Source organism: Callithrix jacchus, chromosome 10 (assembly GCF_049354715.1).
Source record: "Callithrix jacchus isolate 240 chromosome 10, calJac240_pri, whole genome shotgun sequence".
NCBI classification, from domain to species: domain Eukaryota; kingdom Metazoa; phylum Chordata; class Mammalia; order Primates; family Cebidae; genus Callithrix; species Callithrix jacchus.
The window spans coordinates 7,313,408-7,338,558 of NC_133511.1; the positions used below are offsets into that span (position 1 = coordinate 7,313,408).

The 25,151-nt window shown below is 37.7% G+C and overlaps 1 protein-coding gene across 7 annotated transcripts in view; it reads right to left on the minus strand.

The window, feature by feature from the left end:
- Positions 1–547: 547 nt before the first annotated feature.
- ALKBH8 (alkB homolog 8, tRNA methyltransferase) overlaps positions 548–25,151 on the minus strand; it is a 67,607-nt gene continuing 43,003 nt past the window's right edge. For 4 of the 7 annotated variants that reach the window (XM_035264430.3, XM_035264433.3, XM_035264432.3 and 1 more), the window contains exons 9-12: positions 24,171–24,322; positions 19,368–19,624; positions 8,979–9,128; positions 548–3,343 (exon numbers count right to left, since the gene is read on the minus strand). In XM_035264430.3, coding sequence (XP_035120321.3) covers positions 2,786–3,343; positions 8,979–9,128; positions 19,368–19,624; positions 24,171–24,322 — 1,117 coding nt within the window. In that variant the 3' untranslated portion in view covers positions 548–2,785. Of the gene's footprint in view, positions 3,344–8,618; positions 8,695–8,978; positions 9,129–19,367; positions 19,625–24,170; positions 24,323–25,151 lie in introns of all 7 variants that reach the window. The other 3 variants (XM_035264434.3, XM_078339374.1, XM_078339375.1) reach the window with 1 other exon arrangement.

The window sequence follows — 25,151 nt, forward strand, 5'->3', positions numbered from 1 at the left end:
CTCTCCTGGACTCTGCCCCTACACCTTTCCCTTGGCTGATTTTAATTTGTATCCTTTTTATAGTAATAAATTATAACCCTGAGTATAACAGTTTTGCTGAGCTCTGTGGGCCTTCTAGCAAATTATCAAACCTGATGATTGTCTTGCGAACCCCAAACTTGTAGTTGGCATCAGAAGTGGGGGTGTTCTTTTGGGGACCCTGAACTTTGTAGCTGGTGTCAGAAGTAAGAGTGGTCTTGAGGACTCCTAAACTCTGCAGAAATCTTATGGAATCACTCTGTGTATGGCTTCTTTTAGTCAGCATTGTTTCTGAAATTCATTTATATTACAGCTTATAAGTATATTCACTTTAATTGCTTGTATAGTAACATACTGTATGAACTGACTAATAGACTCACTCTCCTGTTGATGAACATTTGGACTTTTTCCAGATTTGTACTATTGCTATTGACAACCCTACAGAGAAAAATAGAGAAATCCATCATCATAGTGGCAAATTTTAAAACATCTGTCTCAACTTTTAAGAGTAAGCAGACCAAAAAAAGTCAGCAAGAACACAGATTTTTATTACACAATTAACAAACTAGATTTGTTATCACTCAATACCTAAAACCCTTTAAGCTTCTTTGGGAATAATACTGATGAACATTTCCCAAATGCATACTATGCTCTTATGCTGTTCTACGATCTACACAAGGATCAGTTCAGTGAATTTTCATAAGAACTCTTCCAATTTTACAACTAAGAAAACCGAAGCATAGAAAAGTTAAAAAATTTGCCCAGAATCCCACAGCTAATAAATGGCAGATCTAGAATTCAACTTTCAGGAAATCTGACTCTAGAGCCAAGTTCTGAATTCCTATGCTGTTTTTCAGCCTATTCCATTTTCTCTCTCTGTTTGAGTCAATTTTGGTATTTTTCATCTTCAAAGAAAAATCATCTATTTCATTGGGATCTTAAAACTGATTAGCATAACTTGACTTCGAACTTTGATGTAAAGTACCAGAATTTATATCAGAAATAAAACTATTTTTAGCCCTATATTCCTCTTCCTATATCATGAGCCTTATAAATTCATCCAGAGGGACCAGTACATCTGGATGTTGTACTGAAATTCCATGACAAAAATAATCGCCCTCTCATCTAAAACCTGTAATTGATTACTACAGGTTTCTGAAAACTTGATGCTTCAAGATCAAGTATCACTAGCATTAATAACAATATATATTAATTATATAGGCAGCTATGATCCACAGAAAGCAATTTTTCTTTCAACAGTCTTAAGCATTACTACTACAAAAATAATGAGTACTGGGCGTGAAGTGTTGGAGAAATTTTTTCTTTTAAAAAAAGCCTTTCCGTTCTATGTGATCATTTGACCTACGGTTAACTTTCTGCCTTTGTTCCCCCTGGAAACCTGACCTAAGTGGTAAGTTAACTGGGTTACTGTTATGCAATACTGTATAGATTTTTTAAATAACCCGATTGAACCTGAATTGGGACAAACTGTGAATAAACTAGAAATAACCAATAATGACACCATAGCTTTGGCTCTAAGGGCACAGTTAGGTCTGAGTGATCACATTCTAACTTTCGTCATTTAAACAAAGGAGTTAAAGGTGCATATTTGGGTAGTTTATAGCACCCTGATCAATGAATTTGGAATACCAATGAATTCTTGACAATAATAAATTAGGATTAGTAGTTACTTCAGCCATTTAAAGCAATCTTTTGCTCCAAGGTGAATCCTCTTCTCATATCTGACACATAGTATCTATTTATTTATTTGCCTGCTGTCTGTCTCCTCTTCTAGAATATAAGCACCATGAGGGCAAGAGCTTTGCTTTTTCTAATTCACTGCTCCATTTCCAGGACTTAAAATAGGAACTGGCATGCGGTTGAATGAAACTCCTACTAACTTCTGGGTATTATCTGATTGACTAAATGTTATTGGACACCCACTATATATCCAGGCCTGAGCTAGTCACGTATGGCAACAGAATGGTTACTATCTATGATTTTACAGAGCTAAAAATGGTAGGTAAAACTTCAGGCCGGCGCGGTGGCTCACGCCCGTAATCCCAGCACTTTGGGAGGCCGAGGCGGGCAGATCACAAGGTCAAGAGATGGAGACCATCCTGGTCAACATGGTGAAACCCCGTCTCTACTAAAAATACAAAAATTAGATGGGTGTGGTGGCGCGTGCCTGTAATCCCAGCTACTCAGGAGGCTGAGGCAGGAGAATTGCTTGAACCCGGGAGGCGGAGGTTGCAGTGAGACGAGATCGTGCCACTGCACTCCAGCCTGCATAACAAGAGCGAAACTCCGTCTCAAAAAAAAAAAAAAGAGAGACAAACAAAAAAACTTCATACAATTGTCCACTGGCCAGGAATATTTTCTGTCTTAACACATGATATAACTACGCCCCTAAAATCTTACATAATTTAGAACATTCAGTAGCACTTCACTAAAAAATGTTACCTTCAAAATGCTGGACTCACTCTCATCCAAGAATTACAAACACTGCACAAACTGCCTCCATCACTTTTAGAAGTCGCCTCTAGCGGGAAGTAGGAGGAGCCTGTGTCACATCTGTGATGTCAGCCAACAGCAGCCATTTGAATGTCTCCCAATGAATCCCTATTTCCAAATTTTTCTCAGCGTTCCTTCGGTACTTTCCCACAAATTTTCTCTTTATGGGGTAATTAAGTCTCTCTCTCTCTCTCTTTTTTTTTTATTGTAAATGAGCATTTCCTCTTTACATATGATGTATTCAGGTAAGTATTCAGGCCTTTTGAAGAATCACACACCAGTTTCCCTGATCGTAGTAGCTTTGCAGAACTCTGACATCACTCACGGTCCGGCAGGCAGCTTCCAATTCTCCCTCCCGGAACACGTGGTAGTAACGATGAAACACGGGACTTGGGTCATGGGGTCCTATGGGACCAAATGGCTCAACAGGTTTGCCTTTATCAGGGTTTCCCTTAAGGTGCCATGGAACCAGTACATCTTGAGAATAAAAAGAAGTCCTGTTAACATGAATGGGCAGCTTGGAATCAGACACTTGCCTTGAATCACCTCTTCCCTCCTGAGAGTCACTAATGCAGGGAACAGAAGATGCTGAGTCTCGACTGCCCAAATCAGACATTTGCTCCACAAGCAACCTCTGCACTGAGGTATCACCGTTCATCTCCTCTTTCTTTTCTTGGCTAGTTCTGTTTCCTCTAAGATACTTGGACTTCTGCTTATTATATTCTTGTTCCATTGCCCAGACATAAATGAGTGCCTTCCCACCTGGTCTGAGGAGCCGAACAAGTTCTTGGAGAGCTGCCACTCTACGTTCCTAATGAAATAAACCAAAACACATTATCAACCTGGAAGAGACAGGAAATCAGAAAATATAACTGACCACAGGACTGTTTTCAATTAGGACGAACAGTAAGAAAATCTAACAAAATATCTTTTATAAAACAAAAAAGAAAAAAAGAGGAAAGGGCATTCTGTTCTGTGATTAAGAAAAAAAGTGATTAGGAAAGAGAAATTAGAGAAGAGCAAATTTTATTTCTGTTCATCTTCCCTGTCACTTTTTCCCTAACAGTCGGGCTGGAATCCATGAAACAACTAAATGGCTTCTCACAGGGCTCTAAGCGGTAACACGAAGTGCTTTGACATTACTCATCTATGTAACGCTTTACAAAGGAATTCTGTAAACTATACTACGGAGTCTTCTACTTACAGCCTCGATGAAGCTGTTGGTTTAATTCTCCCCCTGAAAACAACCAGAAAGGCTGGATGAAACACATGAAACCGCTGCTTAAAGTACGGAGAGACCCCGCAGGCCTTGGAGAGCTGTCATCCCTGAGAGAAGGAAAGCAAACCACGGAGAGCTCTAGACTGGCTCTAACTTTCTCCTGAGATTACCTGCTAAGCCACAATGTGGGCTGATAGAATACGAACAGAATGCAGAAGTCTCAGTGGCCTGAAAAGACAGGGCTCGGCATACAAGGAGGTCAAGGCCGCTGGAGAACAGAGTTATGGATAAAGGAGATGCAGGAAAATTGTTCCAAAAATCACTATGCAAACACCCTCTGAAGCATTTGCCAGTTTCTAAGTGGCATGTACATAGGGTAAAATTCCAAGAAACTCAGCAGAGTGGCAGCTGGGAAGCTAAAATGCTAAACAGAAATTCTAGCAGCCGATGTTAGAGAGACAGACATTGGACTTTAAGATCTGCTAAAGTGTCATAGCCTTGGAGTACGTTCCAGGCTTTCACGTGAGACCCGGAAGGGCTACATCACAGAAGTAGGAACAAAAGTAAAACAGATATAAATCATCCCCAATAAAGCATAAAAGCAGGTCTCTGCAGAATGCAAGTGATCTGCTTATGCTTTACCTGCTTGCTCTCAGAAAAATCTAACCTTCTTCGGAGAAAAAGTACCCAAATCTTTAATATAAAATGCCCAGCATACAGCGAAAAATTATAAAGTATGCTAAAAATAATGATGACCAAAGGACTGAAAAACAGAGGAAATAAAACAGACCATAGAAATAAATCTCCAGACAAAGACTTTTTAATAACTGTAGTTAACATGTTCAAAAATCCAGAGGAAAAGATCAAGGATTTCAACAATGATAAATATTAAGAAGTCAGAAATTCTAGAAAACAAGATGAATTTAAATATTTAGCAAATTAGATGCATTTACAAAGATAAGTATTAAACTATAGTTCAGGTCAGTATAAATTACCCAGATTGAATCACGGAGATGAAAAAGAGGGGAAAATACAGAGCACTGTCAATCAAGAACTCAATACCTACTAAAAACATCATTGGTAAGATGAAGGCAACATAAAGAGATCTCGGACACACACAAGCTGAGAGAATGTGTCACCAGTACACTTACACTACCGAAAACAGGACAGAGAACTCTTCAAGCAAAAGAAGGCTACTTCCTCTAAAGGTCTGAAGATGCAGGAAAAAAGAAAGAATAGCAGAGAGGGTAAATAGTGTGAAGAAATGCACATGAAGGTTAAGAGCTCAAAGCAATAAAATAATAATAATACGATAGAAGGCAGGAGGGGTTAAATGTTATTAATGAAGTCTGACACTGTCACGAAGGGGTAAACACGCCAATTTAAGGTAGACTATAATGTCAGAGTCACATGCTGTAATGTCTAGGTTACCAGTTAAAAAACAATATAAGAATATCTAATCGGCAAGCTAACAAAAGAGGAAAAATTTAACAATAAACTACATTATGGAGATAAGGCTGGCAATCAAAGAGAACTAAGGTATATACAATATTTGACAAATTAGTATTTCCAGTTCCACAGCTCTCTTAGCCTCAGATAATGCCCTCTTTAATCATCAAAGTAACATACACTGTATTGTACACCCAAGTAATCCATTCAAAACGGCTAAAAGTCCAGGAAATAACCTCAGGTTATATGTTAAAATAGGAGGAAGCATCTTCAGCATAACTGATATGTAGAGAAGTGAATTAATAGGAGGAAATTTTGTGAGGATTTCTCCAAATTGGGTTTAAGGAGCTAGGAAATATTGGGAAATTATTCTAAAAAATAAGATGAGACCATTTTATAAAAATGGTTGGAAAAAAGATCATTAAAATAATAATAACTAACATTTCCTGAGCTCTTATTATGTGTAAGATACTCTAATCAGTATTTTATGCATTGTCTCATTTATCCTGACAGGCCTGTGAGACAGGCTATCGTCATCATTTTACAGCTGAGGAACCCACGTATTCAGAAATCACTAAAAATGTTAGTTCAAGGTCACAAAAGTAAAAAGAATGTCAAATAGTAGAAGCAGTGGTGCAGGGAAGAAGAGGCTGGCACCAGAATATAAACTGGGGTAAATGAACATATCAGTTGAAAAGAACACAGCAGTAGTGAAGGGATGTAGCACAGGTTAATTAGTAGTTAACTAATTAGACTCTTAATTACTCTAATTCCCTTACCTCATTGTCTCCAGATACTTGGCTGAGATTTTCTATATAAAATCTTATCGTCTACCCTAAATCATGTTTCACAGGGTCATAAAAGTGATCTCTATCAGGCATATATCTTGTCGAGATATTCCCATGTATTAGACCTTTCAACGACTGAGTCCAAATCATAACTATGGCATTCAACCAACACCACATAAATCCAACAAATAATAAATAAATAAATAAATGCTGCATCCTCCACTAAACTATGAGCTCGATGAAGCAGGGGCTGAGTCTTCTCCATCTTGTGCCCAGCTATTTGCTTAATAGTACTGTGTAACTGATTTTCAGTGACTTTTTTTTTTTTTTTTTTTTTTTGAGACGGAGTCTCTCTCTGCCACCCATGCTGGAGTGCAGTGGCATGATCTCAGCTCACTGCAACTTCTGCCTCCTGGGCTCAAGTGATTCTCATGTCTCAGTCTCCTGAGTAGCTGGGGCTACAGGCACGCGCCACCACGCCCAGATAACTTTTGTATTTTTGGTAGAGGTGGGACTTTGCTTTGCTGGCCAGGCTGGCCTCAAAATCCTGACCTCAAGTGATCCCCTTGCTTTGGCCTTCCAAAATGCTGGGATTACAGGTGTGAGCCACCATACCCGGCCTCAATGACTTACTTTTATTGTGGTAAAACATATGTAACAAAATGTGCTAAGCATTTTTAAGTGTACAACTCAGTGACATTACTATGCTCAAGGCTGTTTTGCAACCAATACTATTATCCTCCTCCAGAGTGTTTTTCATCATCCCAAACTGAAACTCTGTATCAATTAAATCATAACAACGCCCACGCCCCTCCCACAGCCTCCGGTAACAACTGTTCCACTTGCTGTCTCTGTGACTTTAACTATTCTAGCTAGTTCACATCAGTAGAATGATATAATATTTGTCCTTCTGTGTCTGGCTTATTTCACTTAGCATAGTGTCCTCAGGTGTCATCCATGTTGTAGTATGCGTCAGAATTTCCTTCCTAGGCTGAATAATATTCCCATATAGATGCATACCATATTTTCTTTTCTATTCATCCATCAATGAACATTTGAGTTATTTCCACCTTTGGCTGTTATGATAATGCGGCTATGAACATGGGTGTATTAAATACCTGTTCAAGTCCCTGCTTTCAATTCTTTTGGGTACGTATCTAGAAGTGGAATTGTTGAATCATATGGTGATTCTATGCTCAATTTTTTGAGGAACCACTGTACTGTTTTCCACAGTGGCTGATCCAGTTTACATTCCCATCAGCAATGCACAAGAGTTCCAATTTCTCCACATCCTCACTGACACGTGTTATTTTCCACATTTCTGATAATAACCATCCTAATGTGTGTGAAGTGGTATCTCACTACGGTTTTGATTTGCATTTCCCTAATGATTAGTGACGCTGAGTATCTTTTCATGTGCTCAAGGCCATTTGTTTACCTTCTTTGGAAAACTGTCTATTTAAGTCCTTTGTTTTTAATTGTTTTGTTATTGTTGTATTTTTGTTGTTCTTTATATATTGTAGATATTAACACCTTATCAGATACACAATTTGCAAATATTTTCTCCCGTTTAGTGGGCTGCCTTTTCACTCTGCAGATAGTGTTGTTTGCTGTACAAGTTTTTAATTTTGATGAAGGCTGCTTTATCTATTTTTTGCTTTGTTGCCTGTGCTTTTAGTATCATATCCAAGAAATCATTGCCAAATACAATGTTAAGAAGGCTTTCTCCTGTTTTCTTCTTAGAATCTTACAGTTTTAGCTTTTCTGTATAAGTCTTTAATTCATTTTGAGTATTTTTATGCATATGGTATAATGTAAAGATCCAACTTCATTCTTTTCATATGGTCAATGAATTATTTTTTAAATAAATGACAATAGATACACAGAGAAAGCTGGATGTAACAGATTTCTAAGATGATCACACAGAATGTCATACAGGGTAGATTATCCAACATATATTTGCAACTGCAAAAAATGGATATAGATGTATTTGTGTACATTATTGCCTTTTATAACTTGAAAAACGTTACAGTAATAAGTTATGGCCACTGAGTTGTAGCTGAAGCAACCAATGTCTGCCAAACATTTCTTCCAAATCACGGGGATTTTAAAAGTTACTGGTGTAGCTGCTCCTTTCAAGCCTTTCTCCGTTTGCCATAATGCCTATAACGTACTAAGGCCTAGTGACTTTGCCGTAAAGAGCCTAATGTTGTTCGCCGCAGCCCGGCAGAATCTCTTGGTTATTGTTAAAAGTAAAGAGCTAGCAACTGAAGAGACTAATGACACAGACAGTTTTCTGATTTGTTTTGAACTCAGGTAAGGTCTACTGAAACTGCTGGTGACCCATAAGCTGAGCTATAAAAGCTACTGCTTAGATCGGGGGGTCAACTGCTGACACCCAAGGAGAATAAGTGGCCTTTTGTTCTCAAAAACAAATTAAATATTAAATTCATTTACTTTAAAACTAAGAACATACTAAAAGAGTCAACACACTACTACTAGCTAAATAAGACAGAGTTTTGAAAAAAGAAAAGGAAAGGAAGAAAAACAGAAATTCACAAGGAGAAAGGAAGAAGTGACAAGTCAGGGATAAAACTGTGGGCTGAGAAAGAAACAGAGAAGGGACTCACAGTCTGAGGAGAGGGTATACTCAAGAGGCCTAGGGCTGATGACTTCAAAGTCTCTTCCAGCTACAATTCTGTGACTCTGTGGGTTTGAAGGAAGGCATTTAGAAGTGAATGAGACTTGAGGTAGAAAAGGGAGAAAAGCATGAAGCAATAAAAGCATAAAGTCCCATCAGGCCTCTAAGTAGAAGATACTTAAACAGGCGCCCCTCTTCATTCTGCATGCTCTCTTACAGAGAGGGCAAACTGTGACAAGAAAAGAGAAAGAAAGAACTGAAAAGCTAAAACAGGGTCCCAAATCAGCAAAATTCATGAACTTTTCCTGCTGCTTTAGCTGCGAGTTCTTAAGAGAAAGCCCATACTTACCGCTGTTGCAAAGTGATGGATAACAGCAATGGAGATGCAGGCATCGCAAACTCCACTGCGGACTGGTACTGCCAACGCATCACAGACCAAAGCCTGAAATTGCCTCTCTCTGCAAATGTCCACAAGGTTTTGGCTACGATCACAACCAATCTGTAACAGAGAAGGAATTTCATCATGTTTTGTTTAAATATCACATGAAACTAAGAACTATGGGCTTATTCCATACCTTAAAGTATGTATAATGAACATAAAGATCTCATATTCATTGTGAAATGGTCTGAGACCATGATATTATCAGTGCTTACAGCCAGGACAAAATCAGAATATAAAATTGTAAGGAAGCATTTATTACCTTTACAGATATCAAACAGAACTCCAATCAGTGAAACAAAACGACGAGAATAAAAATGACAGTGGTGAAAATGGGAGCTCCAAATTTACAGCAAATTCACGACCATTCAGAATCTGGATGTTTCTGTAATATCACACATTTAAAACTGGAAAGTATCCCACAAACACAGTCTTTTGGGGGAGCTACAAATAAGATGTTCTAAGATACCTCTCATTACCACATACACTATATTGTAATGACCCAGTAGCAGACGGATGGGCAATTTTTTTTCTGCTTCTTTATACTTTTCAACATGGATTACTTTTACAATCAGAAAATCAAATCCCAAAACAAAACAATAATTTTTTTCTTTTTCCACTAAATGCCAAAACTTATCAAGAATAAAGTGCTGAATTCGAAGTGTATAAAATGGTATTTAATTAAACCTTTTCATATACCCAAACAATCCTATACGATTGATGGCATGGAGGGCAGCTAGCAACATGCTTTTCTCTCCCCAAACCGGTGAGACCTAGCACACCTTATGCATGCATCTGGTTCTGTGCGAAGTGTTTAGGAGCTGGGTTTTCCCATCTTCTTTCTATTTCGTTGTTGTTGTACACAGTTTTGCTGCTTAGTTCTAAGAATATCAAATATGTATGTAATATATAGACACACACACACACAAACACACACACACACATATTTTGCAATATGCCCATGTAAATTGAAGAATAAATGGGAGGCACTTAAGAAATTTTTATTTTTTTGGAGACAGGGTCTCACAGCGCACCATGGCCTCCACCTCCCGGGCCCAGACAATCCTCTTGCCTCAGTCTTCCAAGCAGCTGAGGCTATAGGCGCCCACGCCATGCCCAGCATTTTTTTTTTTTTTTTTGTATTCTTTGTAGAGATGGGGTTTTGCCATGTTGCCTAGGCTAGCCTCAAACTCCTGGGCTCAAGTTATCCATCTCTCTCGGCCTCCCAAAGTGCTGGGATTACAGGCATGAACCACCGCACCAGGCCACAAGAAATGTTAAATCACTGATTAATCATTATCCCTGGAAAATTTTTTCTTAACACAATCTCTATAATAGAGAAAAGAATTATATGAGCAGATTTAGTCAAACAGAAGCGGCCACCTAAAGTGTATATTTACACATTTAATTTTTTGGTATAATGAGCACTGATCCTAGGGTTCCCTTGGCCCTTCTGATAATAAAGAATATGAATGCTCATATCCAACATGTTGGGATAAGTGGCTCCCATGTGTAGAAGACTGACACTGTACACCTTCCTTACACCATATATAAAAATCAACACAAGAAGGATTAAATGTAAAACCTAAAGCTACAAAAACTCTGGAAGATAACCTAGGAAATACCATTCTGGACATAGGCTCTGGCAAAGATTTCATGACAAAGACACCAAAAACAACAGCCACAAAACAAATATTGACAAATGAGACCTAATTAAACTAAAGAGCTTCTGTACAGCAAAATAAACTATCAACAGGGTGAACAGACAATCTAGAGAATGCAAGAAAATATGTGCAAACGATGCATCTGACAAAGGTCTCATATGCAGAATCTGTAAGGAACTTAAACAAATTAACACACAAAAACCAAACAGTCCCATTAAGAAGTGGGCAAAAGGCAAGAACATAGTTTTCAAAAGACATCCACATGGCCAACAAGTATATGAAAAAGGTCACAACATCACTAATCATTAGAGAAATGTAAATCAAAACCACAAGGAGATACTGTTTAAGACCAGTCAGAATGGCTACTTTTAAAAAGTCAAAAAACAACATGCTGGTGAGGTTGCAGAAAAAAGAGAATTCTTATACACTGCTGGTGGGAATGGGTTCACCCACTATGGAAAGCAGTTTGACAATTGCTCAACGAACTTAAAGGAGAATTACCATTCAACCCAGCAATTCCATTATTGGGTATATATCCAAGGGAATAGAAATAGTTCTACCATAAAGACATGCACACGTATGTTCACTGCAGCACTATTCACGACAGTAATCAACCTAGGTGCCCATCAACAGTAGACTGGGTAAACAAATGTGTTACACACCATGGAATACTATACAACTGTAAAAGAGAATGAGGTCATGTCGTTTGCTGCAACATGGATGGAGCTGTAGGCCACTGCCCTAAGCAAACTGATGCAGGTACAGAAAACCAAATGCTGCCTGTTCTCACTCATAAGAGCTAAATACTGAGTACACATGGACACAGTGAAGGGAACAACAGACACTCGGGTCTATTGAAGAGTAGAAGGAGGGAGGGGGGTAAGGGTCAAAACACTACCTATCAGGTACTATGCTTACTAACTTGGGTGATGAAATGATCTGTACACTGAATCCCTATGACATGAAATTTACCTGTTTAACAAACCAGCACATGTACCCCTCAACCTAAACCGAAAGTATAAAAAATCTTTTTCAATTTGGCTTTTTCTTAGACCAGCAAGCATATAGATTTCAGATAGGCTTTTAAAATTTACATACAGTGAAGAATGTAATATTGTCTCTGATAGTAAGTAGTGACATTCAATTTACCAAAAAATAGTATTTTTATGAAAAGTTCCTTAAAGGGCTATGTTATTAATTCCCTAGAGGAAGAAAAAAATCTTAAAATGCAACATTACATTACAAAGTTTATATTTTAAATGCACAATAAAAGAATGGAAATTAAAAAAAATTCTTACTGAGTTAAATCACATTGCCATGCTAGTCATACTTAGTGAGTTTGCTTAATTTGTAATCAGTAAACAGCTTCTATATTTTATCCTGGAACTGCTTTAATTTTAAAGTGAAATAAAAGATACCAAGCTAGAGATAAAGTACAGCAATTTATCTTTAAAATATTTTAAGATAAAAAGTACTAAGGGCCTATTAGTCATAATAATGGCATGATTCCCCATTAATCGCTCCCTTTACCCATGTAAGGCGCATGCCTGGATTATTACTTACCATTTATTTTCATCCATATTCTATGCCATCAGCCAACAATCACAGTACCAAGACAGTACCACTCAAATAATCTGAACATTATATTTTGGTGCTTGTCTCCTTTTTTGTTACAATTAAATTCCGTTCATAGAATTGGAAGTTTCAAGTATGCCCAATTCTGACAGATAGCTGCTATGCCTTGCTAAAAGTCAACAGAAAGAAATCCAACCAGCCTATTAAAAAAAAATCCTCAGGGTCCCAGCACTTTGGGAGGCTGAGGTGGGTGGATCACGAGGTCAAGAGATCGAGACCATCCTGGTCAACATGGTGAAACCCCATCTCTACTAAAAATACAAAAAATTAGCTGGGCATGGTAGCGCGTGCCTGTAATCCCAGCTACTCAGGAGGCTGAGGCAGGAGAATTGCCTGAACCCAGGAGGCGGAGGTTGCGGTGAGCCGAGATCGCGCCATTGCACTCCAGCCTGGGTAACAAGAGCGAAACTCTGTCTCATAAAAAAAAAAAAAAATCCTCAGGGATAGAACTCAATAGTTATTCAGATGAGGAAAGTTATTACCTGAGAACCACAGATAAGACAGAACATGGTGAACAACAGCCAAACAAAACAAGAGAAGTTTCCCTCTCCTTGCCAGGCTCTTAAGGCTATTTGCACACCATTCTCATTTCCCCAACAAGAAACAGCAAGGCCGATTTTAGCAATAAAGCACCAGGTCTGATGGAGATTCCCACTGACCAACTGGCTCACTACTTTCACCTTTTACTGTTTTTGCCTGTCCTCCTTATACTATAGCCATGTCATTATTTTTTCTCCTCTTCCCCCTTTCCATTTTTAAATTATTTAAACCAAGAAAAGTGTTTGAAAAATCTCAAAAACAATGTTGCATCATGTCAACAGGACAGAAAATAGCTTATTGATAAAAACCACATATATTCAAGGACTCGTGTAAAGCTACATATTTATGTGTACTGGGTGAAGATCAATGACATTAAAACATATACTGGGCTTAAAATGTGTGTGTGTGTGTGTGTGTGTGTGTGTATTTTTTTGGAGATAGGGTCTCACTCTGTCACCTAGGCTGGAGTGCAGTGGTAGAAACACAGCTCACTGCAGCCTCTGCCTCCTGGAGTCAAGTGATCCTCCCACCTCAGCCTCCTGAGTAGCTGGGAATACAGGTGCACACCATCATGCCTGGGTAATTTTCTATGGAGAGTCAAGAGCTCGCCATGTTGCCCAGGCTGGTCTCAAACTCCTAGTCTCAGGCAGTCTTCCCACCTCAGCCTCTCAAAGTGCTAGAAGTACAGGTATGAGCCACGGTGCCCAGCCTATACTTTTACATAATTTTTAAAATCCTAAACAAAATACATAATTGTGGAAGTACAAGTAAGAATAAAAAACATTCAACCTGATAAGCAAAGGTGCAAACTAAAACAAAGTTCCATTTTTCTTCCATTAAACTATCAAAAATATTTAAAAACTGAAATATACCATGGCAATGTCAGTATGACAGAACTTCCTCTCATATAAAATACAAATTGGCTCAATCATTTAAGAGAGCAATTAGGCAAACCATTTTTTAAGGAAGAAAATAATGTTTATAACTTTTGACCCAATAATTACCTTTCTAAAAATGTATCCTAAGAAAATAAATCACCATAGGGAAAGCATTAACCAGGCTAATAATAACTGCCTTTTCCTGAGTGCGCATATAGATTAAAAGTAGATTCTTTGTAGCAATGCACTTAATCCTCATAACACACTTTTAGTTATTATTTTCACCATATTACAGATGAGAAAATTTCATCTCAAAGAAAATAAGTAATTTGCTCAAAGCTGAACAGTCATCAAATGATGAAACAAAAATTGTAAACCTGGTGTTTCTCATTCCAAAATCCATGTTCTTCCATCTTGTCCTACTGACTCTCAATCTGCATGTTCATTACAGTGTTATTTAGAATACTTGCAAACAGAACACAACCAAATTTCCGGTAACTTCTACCTAATAGCATATTAATAAAGTCTAAGTCTTTTCAATAAGTGGTATTAGGAGGAACTGCATATTCACACGCAGAAGAATGAAATTAAACCCTTGTCTCAGACCACCTACAAAAATCAGCTTAAAATAGATTAAAGGCTTAAATGTAAGATCCAAAATTACGAAACGACAAGAAGAAAACATAAGAAAAGCTCCACGATCTTGGCATGGGCAATAATTTTTTGGATATGACCCCAAAAGCAAAGGTAACTAAAGCAAAAATAGACACATGGGATTAGAGCAAACTAAAAAGCTTCAACTCGAGGAAACAATCGTCACAGGGAGGAGACTCCCTACAGAATGGGAGGAAATATCTGCAAACTGTACAGATGAGAAGGAATTAATACCCAAAATAGATACCCAGGCGGGGCACGGTGGCTCACAGCTGTGATCCCAACCCTTTGGGAGACAAAGGCGGGTGAATCACTTACGCCCAGGAGTATCGACCAGCCTGGGCAACATGGCAAAACCTCAGCTCTACAAAAAACACACAAATTAGCTGGGTGCAGTGGTGCATGCCTGTAGTCCGAGCTACTAGAGGCTGAGGTGGGAGGATCAACTGAGCCCACAAGGTCGAGGCTGCTGTGAGCCGGTCATGCCCCTGCACTCCAGCCTGGACAACAGAGCAAGACTTTGTCTCAAAAACAAAAGAAAGCAAAAACATATAAAGAACTCAACTCTATTACAAGAAAACAAACAATCTGATTTAAAAATGGGCAAGGGTCCTGAATGTACATTATTTTTAAAAAGACATGCAAATGGCCAAGTACATGAAACAATGCTCAACATCACTAATCATCAGGAAAATGCAAATTAAAGCAATGAGATATTACCTCACACGTGTTAGATCTGGCCATTACCACAGAGACAATAGATAACAAATGGTGTTGAGGATGTGGGGAAAAGGAAACCCTTGCACACTGTTGGTGGGAATGTAAATTAGGACAGCCACTAGGGAAAACAGTATGGAAGTTTCACAAAAAAATTACAAATAGAACTACCGTATGATTCAGCAATCCCGCCGCTAGCTATAGATCCGAAGAAAATAAAATCAGTAGGTCAAAAGCTATCTGCACTCCCATGTTTACTGCAACATGATATACCATAGCCAAGATACGGAATCAATCTAAATAGCCATCAATGGATGAATACAGTAAACATGGTTTACATACACAATGGAATACTATTTGGCCATAACGAAGAAGATCCTGCCATTTCTAACAATGGATAAACCTGGAGGACATCAGCTTAAGTGAAATAAGCCAGGCACAGAATGCAAGCATTGCATGATCTCACTCCTACTTGGAATCCAAAAAAGTTGACCTCACAGAACTAGTGTTAGAACAGTAGCTACTAGGGACTGAGACAGCTGAGGGGCGGGAAGCTGGGGAGATGTCAGACAGGAGGAATAAACTGCAGAGATCTACTGTACAACATGTGACTACAGTTAGCAACGATGTACAGTATTTTTAAATGCTCAGAGAATGGATGATAAATGTTCTCACCAAGAAAATGGTAACTTTGTGAGGTAATGAATATGTTAACTTGCTAGATTTTGTTAATCCATAATGTATATATACTTCAAAACATCATATCATATACAATAAATACATATAACTTCATCTGTCCTTTAAAAACGGTTTTAGCAACTTTAATTTAAAAATAAAATAGTGAAAAAATACTGTATTATAAAATTCAGAAACATTGTACGATTATATATCAGAATGGAAATAAGTGAGATAAATGAGTTATCAAATTACATGCACATTTCATTATATATAAAACATTATTAGGAAAAACACTAGAAGGATATTCATCACAATAGGGTGATAGGATTATGCAAATACCTCTCTTTTCATCAATTTTCTGAATGATGGTTATGTATGTAAGCATGTATTTATTGTTAGACTCAGAGTCTCACTCTGTCACCCAGGGTAAGTGCAGTGGTACGATTATGGTTCACTGCAGCCTTGAACCCCTGCCACAGTCTCCTGGGTAGCTGGGACCACAGGCATGCACAACCGTGCCTGGCTACTTTTTTTGTTTTTATTGAGATGCAATCTTGGTATGTTGCCCATGCTAGTCTTGAACTCCTGGCCTCAAGCGATCCTCCCTCATCACTGAGATTACAGGCATAAGCCACTGCACCCTACTGGTTACATTATTTTTATTTTTAAAATATACATTTTAAAAACTATTAAAAAGATGCAATTGTAGGAAAATCAGACTGGTAATATAGAATTTAATAAAGTGCAGAGAAATAAACAGAAGCAGTAAAGTACAGTGAAAAGAGCATACTACAAGTTGAATATCCCTTATTTCAAATGCTTGGGACCAGAAGTGTTTTAGATTTCAGAATTTTTTTGGATTTTGGAGTATCTGCAGAATACACATTGGCTGAGAGTCCCTAATGCGAAAATCTAAAATCTGAAATCCTCCAATGAACATTTCCTTTGAGCATCATATTGGTACTCAAAAAGTTTCAGATGTTGTAGCACCTGAGATTTCCAATGTTCATATTAGGGGTGCTCAACCTGTAAACTCTGAAGGTGAATCCTGGTTTCAGCAACAACAAGCTGAATAGCCTAGGTGGGCTACTTAACCATCTCAAAGCCTCTGTTTCCTCATCGAAAAAGTAAAGAGAAAAATACCTGTTTATCATGGTGAATGAGAGTCAAATTAAATGATCTATACTAAATATTTAATTAACCATTGCAGTGCTATGAAAATGGTAGTTATTATAATATATGGAATAAGGAGTACCCAGGATTCTACATAAAAAGAGAACTCTAGATCCTAAAGGTAATTTTATCCTGCAGTAAGACCCACCCATTCTGAGGTTGCCACATTCCTTCAAGGCTGCCAAACACAGCACTGTCTACATTCTGGTTTTCATGTAAAGAACTGAAGGTAAATTCACAGGTTTGCTCCTCACCATTCAACAAAGCACTAACGTAAGCTGCTCCTACTGTCAAGTACTGCGTGCCTGGAGATGAGGCAATGCAGTAAGCTCCGGGGAGCAGCAGACAGGAAGGAATTACGCCGACTGCTGCTGATAAACAGAACGTGGTTAATGGAGAGTGAGTGTACTTAGGATTTTCCAATCCCTCCAAACACATTCCCTCTTGAATCAGCTGCAGAGTTTGTTTCCTGTTTATCAAGAAACCATTCTTCTCAACTGTAACAGAACGATGTTCCCACCATGACTAAACCAGCATGGTTGATTTCGACCTAGTTTCACTGTCACGAATGGTATCTGACTAGATAAAACCGTGGATTATCAACAAGAAAGTGCAAAAGCAGAGCCTACTGAGAAACATCTTTAGACTATCTTTAGATTAAAACACTAGAAAATGTCACCTTGTTCTGAACTGTGGTTAGCTGTGATTTTAAGTGACACATCCAAGATCTATTTCCTCTTCAACATGAACAAACTTAACTCACTAGGCCTTGTTCTTTATAAATTAAAATTTAATTATAAACAAGGTAACAGTAAATGAATATCAATGTCTTATCTTGATGAAAGCTATTATTGTATATGCCTGTTAATGAACAAAGTCTACACTTCCTAAGCTGTAATACAACCAGCCCTCTGCGTCTATGAGTTCCACATCCGTGGATTCAAGCAACCACAGGTCAAAATATTAAAAAAAAAAAAAAAAAATCTTTACTGAATACATACAGACTGTTTTCTTGTCATCAGTCCCTAAGCAATACAGTCTAACAACTACTTACGTAGCATATGCATTGTATGACATATCATAAGTAACCCATAGTTAATTTTAAATATACAGGAGGATGTACACAGGTTATATGCAAATACTACATAATTTTGTGTCAGAGACTTGAGCTTCTGCAGATTTTGGTATCCACAGGGTCCTGGAACTAATTCCCCACAGATACCAAGGGACTAATATACATTTTTTCAATGCATTTTTTGTACTTCCTTGGTAGAATCCTAGGTGACTGTAACTAGAGGCATTTGAGATGTACGGCCCTACACAGAACCGCCACTGTTGCTCATGTGGGGGTGATAAAAATGTATTCTCTTAGAAGAATGGTAAATCGCTTTTCCCTTTTACACTAAATCTCTTATGATCATTAAATATGCATTTTATTATTTTAATTTGGCTTCAATTTTATACACCAAGAGACAACTGTAGTAACTTTCTTCAGGAAGGTGCACAACTTCTAGGATGGAGTAAAAACCTGACACACTCCAACAACCCAGGAATGTCGACTGCTCGTGTTCTTTTTACCTACTCCCTTATTCTCATCCTAAATCCCCTCATCTCGAGAATGGGAAGCTCCTGTCCTCACAGAGCAACGTTAAAATATGATTACTTACAACGACACACTAACAGAAGATCATTCTACCTCTTAGCACAGCAGAAAAAAAGGCTCATAGAAAAAAAAATAATAGCAACTGAAAACAGACAGTCTGGAATCAGACAGAAATAGGCTCAAATCCTGGGTCTAGCATGTAACCTTTGTCACGTTTTTTATCTATTTGAGCCTTAGTTTTCTCAACAGTAAGATACGAATAAATAGAAATTTTTTTCCTACTATGAGTAAAATTTAGAGTAGAAAAACCTAAGTTCAAGTTCCCGTTACTTCCCCCAATTACATGACATCAGGAAATTAATATGACCACTGTGAGCCCCAATTTCTTCATTTTAAAAAAGATGGATGAAAATATCAGCTTTCTCTTCTTCTTACGTAGGGAGATCCAAGCCAAAATAAAGATGCCTATAAAAATCCTTTCTAATCTGTAAAGAGTTTTATGACTATGAGATAGTTTTACTGATAAAATAATAGGGGTAGAAAGCAAAATCTAAAGGAAGAAAAAAATTACAGAATGATGGTGTGCCCATAAATTCCTAGAGGAATACGAAAGAATGGGGCAGTGTTCATTAACTTTGAATCTGTTGGTCATAACTTTTTGCCAATGAACTAAAAAAAGAGCATTCTATCCTGAGGAAGGAAGACGGTGATAACCACGGCAAATGAAGGACAGAAAGCCCAGAGCAACGTTACTTGCCGTATATAACTCCTTATTGACGCCAAGATACTTTCCATTACCACATCCAATATCAGCCACTACTGAACCATTCGGCAGAGCCTTCAAAAACTCCACGACGTGTGGCCAAGGGGTGTGTCTCGTGCTGCTGAAGTGCCCAGCAATCTCTTCATAAACTTGATGGACGTGCTCTTGCTCCAGCCGTGAGGCTTCCTTATCGCTCTCTGGAAACGAGGGAGGAGTCTCTCTCCTCTGGCTGTCACAGACCAAAGGGTAACCTTAACGAAAAACAAAGCAATGTACACCTTTCTTTTTTATGGGAATGACTCATAAGGTATCAAGTTTTCTTAAATGAAAAAATAAAATCAATGCAAATTTGGTGGATAGACTGATTTATCGATTAAAAGAAAAAGTTCTTCCCTACTAAGTCTAATATAAAAAGAAGGGGAGAAATGCATTTACAATAACACATGATGATGCCTATTTAATCTTGAGATTAAACAGATTTGATCTCGGGAATAAAAGTCCTCTTATTCAGAAAAGCATCTTAATAGGTCTGGCCTACATGGGAAAGTTTAGCTAAATTAACCTTGGTAGGTAAAGGAGATAGGAGTCCTCGGGACCCTAGGGCTCTCAGAAGAAGAGGAACAAGACCTAGAGGCAGTGTCATTTGGTAATAAGTGCAAGCATTTACTGAGCACTATTTGAAGCAGTTTCTAAGCATTGCCTCAATTCTCACAGTGATGCAACGAGATAGGTCCTGTTACATCCACTTACAGATGACAAAACAGAATCACAAAGAAGTTAAAGAACATTCCTAGAGACAGAGATAGTAAGTCATACAGCCACAATTTGAAGCCAAGCAGTGTAGACTCCAGAGCCCACATTCTCAAAGACTAAATTATGTTGCCTGCTTCAGTAGAATAAGCAAACCGCAGGGAGAACACCACCAAGCAGAGCTGATGACAGAGGAAATTTAGAATACACTGTCCCTAATCTTAAAGTTGTTCCCTGTTCTCTGTAATAATGTCTAACACTCATTTTAAATCCTTGCTTGTTCTCTGCTACGGCATAATCCCCCTTTGTCTTCTGCCAGAGTCTGTGACTTTTTATGCGTGGTGTTCCTGGAGAACTCACAGACAAGACTAAGACCGTAATTGGAACTCACATAGCAGGCCAGTCGTGGTGGCTCATGCCTGTAATCCCAGCACTCTGAGAGGCCGAGGCAGGTGGATCACCTGAGGTCAGGAGTTCGAGACCAGCCTGGCCAACATGGTGAAACCCTGTCTCTACTAAAAATACGAAACAAACAAATGAAGAAAAAATTAGTGGGGTGTGGTTGTACATGCCTGTGATTCCAGCTCCTTGGGAAGCTAAGGCAGTAGAATTGCTTGAACCTGAGAGGTGGAGGTTGTGGTAAGCTGAGATCACACTGCTACACACCAGCCTGGGTGACAGAACAAGACTCCATCAAAAAAAAAGAAAGAAAGAAAGACAGAGAGAGAGAGAGAAGAGAGAGAAAAAAAGAAAGAGAGAGAGGAAGGAAGGAAGGAAGGAAGGAAGGAAGGAAGGAAGGAAGGAAGGAAGGAAGGAAGGAAGGAAAATCACATAGCAAAGAATTCAGCTGCAACACTGATGGCTGCAGGAATGAACATAAAACAGCCTTCTTTTCCCAAAGTATAACTAGAATATGTCAAACTTTGAGAAAGCCAAAAATGGAGAGAGACAGAAGTATCTGGTGCCTATTAATAGGTGAAGAAGAACTCTAAACATTTTTAATGAATATTTAAGAAATAGTTATTTCACTTCTTTGTGCTTCAGTTTTCTCAGCGGTAAGCGGATGTAACAGTATCTATCTCGGCATTACTGTGAGAACTGGGGCAACGCATAGAAACTGCTTCAAACAGTGCTCAGTAAATGCCTGCGATTATAACCTCAATTCCCAGATGACTGAGGGCTCTAACACGTACATTTGGAAACAAATGGGTTACATTATACTGGTTAAATGGGACTTGTGATTATACTAAAATGTAAATTATAATTTCTCCTTAATTGGTCTTTGTAAAATTGTATTCTCTTGGAAACTACAAACATCTAAGTTGTCTAAAGGGATAACCAACTCTTGTCACTTAAAAATCTACAAACTTTGATCAAAATCATGCAAAGAACAACCATAAACTAAAAAAAAAAAAAAAATCACCAATCATCAGGAAAATCCAAATTCAATACATAAAATATCACTTCACACCTGTTAGAATGTCTATTATAGAAAAGACTAAAAATGAGCAGGTGTGGTGGCTCTCATGCCTTTACTCCCAGCACTTTGAGAGGCCAAGGCAGGAGCATCACTTAAGCCCACAAGTTCGAAACTAGCCTGGACAACAGAGAGAGATCATGTCTCTGAAAAAAATTTAAAAATTAGCTAGGTATGGTGGTGGGCGCCTCCAGTCTCAACTACTGAGGACGGCTTGAGCCTGGGGTGTCAAGGCTGCAGTGAGCCAGGATCGTGCTACTGCACATGCAACAGTACTTAAAAAAAAAAGACAAAAGTACCCAGCGTTGCTGAGGATGAGAGGAGAAGGGAATCCTTGCACACTGTTGGTGGAACGGAAATTAGAGCAGTCATTATGAAAAACAGCACAGAGCTTCTTCAAAAAATTAGAAATAGGGGACTGCCTGCCTTCAGGCCCTCTCTCACACAGAGGGCTACCCACTTCCGGTTCAATCCCCTCTTGTGTCAAGAGCTGTTCTGTCACTCAATAAAACCCTTCTCTGCGTTGCTTAAAAAAAAAAAAAAAAAAGATTAAAAATAAGTACTATCTTATAAACCAGTAATCCTAGTGTGGGGTATATATCCAAAGAAAATGAAATGAGTATGTCAGAAAGACAGCTGCACTCACGTTTACTTCAGTACTACTCAAACAGCCAAGACACAGACTCAATCTCAGTGTCTATCAGTGATGAACGGATAGAGAAAATACGGTACATACACAACAGAATACTATTCGGCCACAAACAGAAGGAAATCTGGCCATTTACAACATGCATAAAGCTGGAGGACATGATGTTAAGAGAAATAAGCCAGACACAGAAGGCAAATACTATACAATTTCACTCATATGTGGAATCTAAAAAAGCTGATCTCACAGAATCGAGAGTAGTAGAATGATGGCTGCCAGGGGCTGAGGCAGTTGGGGCTGGGGAGATGCTACCCAAAGAATATAAAATTTCAGTTAGAGTAAGTCCCAGGGATCTAGCGTAAAACATGGTGACTATAGTTAATAATAATGTATTGCATTCTTGAAAATCACTATGAGAATAAAATTGTAAGTGCTCTCATCACAAAAAGGTTTATGTATGTGAGGTCATACGTGTTAATTCGCTCAATTGAGCAATTCCACAATATATATGTATTTTAAAACATCATGTGGTACATGATAAACACTTAAAATTTGGGGGGCTTTCTGTCGCTGTTTTTTGTTTTGAGACAGGGTCTCTGTCACCCAGGCAGGAGTGCAGTGGCGCAATCATAGCTCACTGCAGCCCTGAACTCCTAGGGCCACACAATCCTCCCACCTCAGCTTTCCTAGTGGGTAGGGCTACAGGCACACACCACCATTTCTGTCTCAATTTTCATTTTATTTTTTTATAGAGAGGGGGTCTTGCTATGTTGCCCAAACAGATTTCGGACTCCTGGCCTCAAGCAATTCTCCTGCCTCAGCCTCTCAAAGTGCTGGGATTACACACATGAGCCACTGTGCCAGCCACAATTATTATTTGTCTTTTAAAAAACAAAAATTTGTAAACTGAATCTCCAATAAGAGCTTCTTACATTTAATAAATGCCCAGGACAAACATTTGTGTAAGAAACTAGCTTGTCTCTCCAACTACACTTTAAGTTCCTTGGGAACAGGAGCCATGCTTTATTTTCCTATACCATGTAACTCACTATCTGCAATGTTAAATATCCATCAAATAATGAGTAAACATTTTAAATTAAAATTTTAAAATTCGGTATTTTAAGCCTTCAAGGACACTTTTAGTAAAATAAAAAGTTCTTTTAAGCTTCACTAACATCAAGATTCAAAATATAGAAATTTCAGTGTTCTAAAAGAACACTCATATTTTGTAGATGAGTTTTTAATTAAATTTATTTTTAAGATTATGACCAAATCCAAAAACTATTGGTAGATACCACCATAATTAAAACCCCCAAGATATAAAAAGATTTTATTATCACTGTCATTAAAAAATACTATTTACAAAATGAAATGTAATTGTCTATACAACTAGAACATAATGTAATTGTATAGACAATTCAAAATAATATCCTCTTGACAAGTTTTTGAGTAGTTCTTTTATTCCCTTCTGAGTTTTCAAATTCACTAAAACATAAACTATTGCTTATCTCCCTAGAGTTATCTACTATAGAACAATCTGTCAACTCCAACTTCCTTGTTAGATTAAGAAGTAATTTAGAAACTGAGCAAACCATTCCCAACAATATCCTTTTTCGAACAAGTAACATTTTATTGCCCTTCAATTGCAGCACTCTTAACTGTTACTTCAATAAGTTAAGTATTTATTGGGCACCCAACTCAAGTACTAAGTTGGGAAAAAATAAAAAGATAATAAGATCCAGACCCTACGCTCAAAAAATGTAAACTCTAATGAGCATGGTTAAGAAAAGTGCATGAAAGTCCAGTACAGGAAATGCCATTAGAGAGATTCCGATAAAGCCCCCCCTAGGTGTTGATGGGACCTTAAGGGACTCGTATATTAAACGGACTCCATTTTACAGCAGAAACAAAAGTATATACTTACTGCAGTTACAAGGTGTCTGCCTCACTTTCCTAAATGTGAATGATGTTCGTAGTCCCCTCTTGCTTAAAGTTAAGTCTCCAACATCACTGGTGATAATCCCACTTTTTTGACTTCCGGATGCTTGAACAGTATCAAATTTTCTGCATGTGATTCTAAACAATAGTCAAAAAAATTTACTTCACATTGTATTAATAAAAATATTTCAGGCCTTTCAAAATGTTAACTGAAAAGAGCAAATCTTGAAGAATTTATTACAAATATCTATTGGATTCTCTGAATTGTTAGACATTGTGGAAAAACAAAGAAATTAGAGTATTTAAGGAAATTATCTTCAAGATAATAATATTAAAAGAATGTACAACAAATTATTCCAGGGAAAATAAAATAACAAATATGTAATTAACACCAATTGCAGCACAGATGGGGCCAAAAGGAAACAAATAGATGGTAAATTTAAACTCATTATCAGTAATATATTAAATGTAAAAGTATTAAAAACTATAATTAAAGAACAAAGATTACTGGACTGGATTTTTAAAAATTAAATACAACTACATGATGATTACAAGAGACATACCTTAAATATAAGCACAGAAAATTGTTGAAAATAAATATATACATATATGTAACACACAAAATAAATATCTTACATATCCTAAGCAAAACCAAAAGAAAGGTGATATAGAAATACTAATCAAAGTAGACTTTAAGGCAATAAAGTCTCCTTTTCACTCAATATAAAAACAGACGTAACAAAAATTCCAACAAAAAGATACAAAACCCTATATATTTGTATGCATCTAAGTAATAACAGTCTTTACATGCATAAAGCAAAAAGTAAAAAAAAAAAAAAAAAAAAAAAACGGGAGAAATAGACAAATACATGATTAACACTGGAGTTTTTAATACATCTTTCTCAGGAACTGAAATTTAGTTACGGTTCCAAATTATTAACATCAGAAAACCATAGATAATGGAACA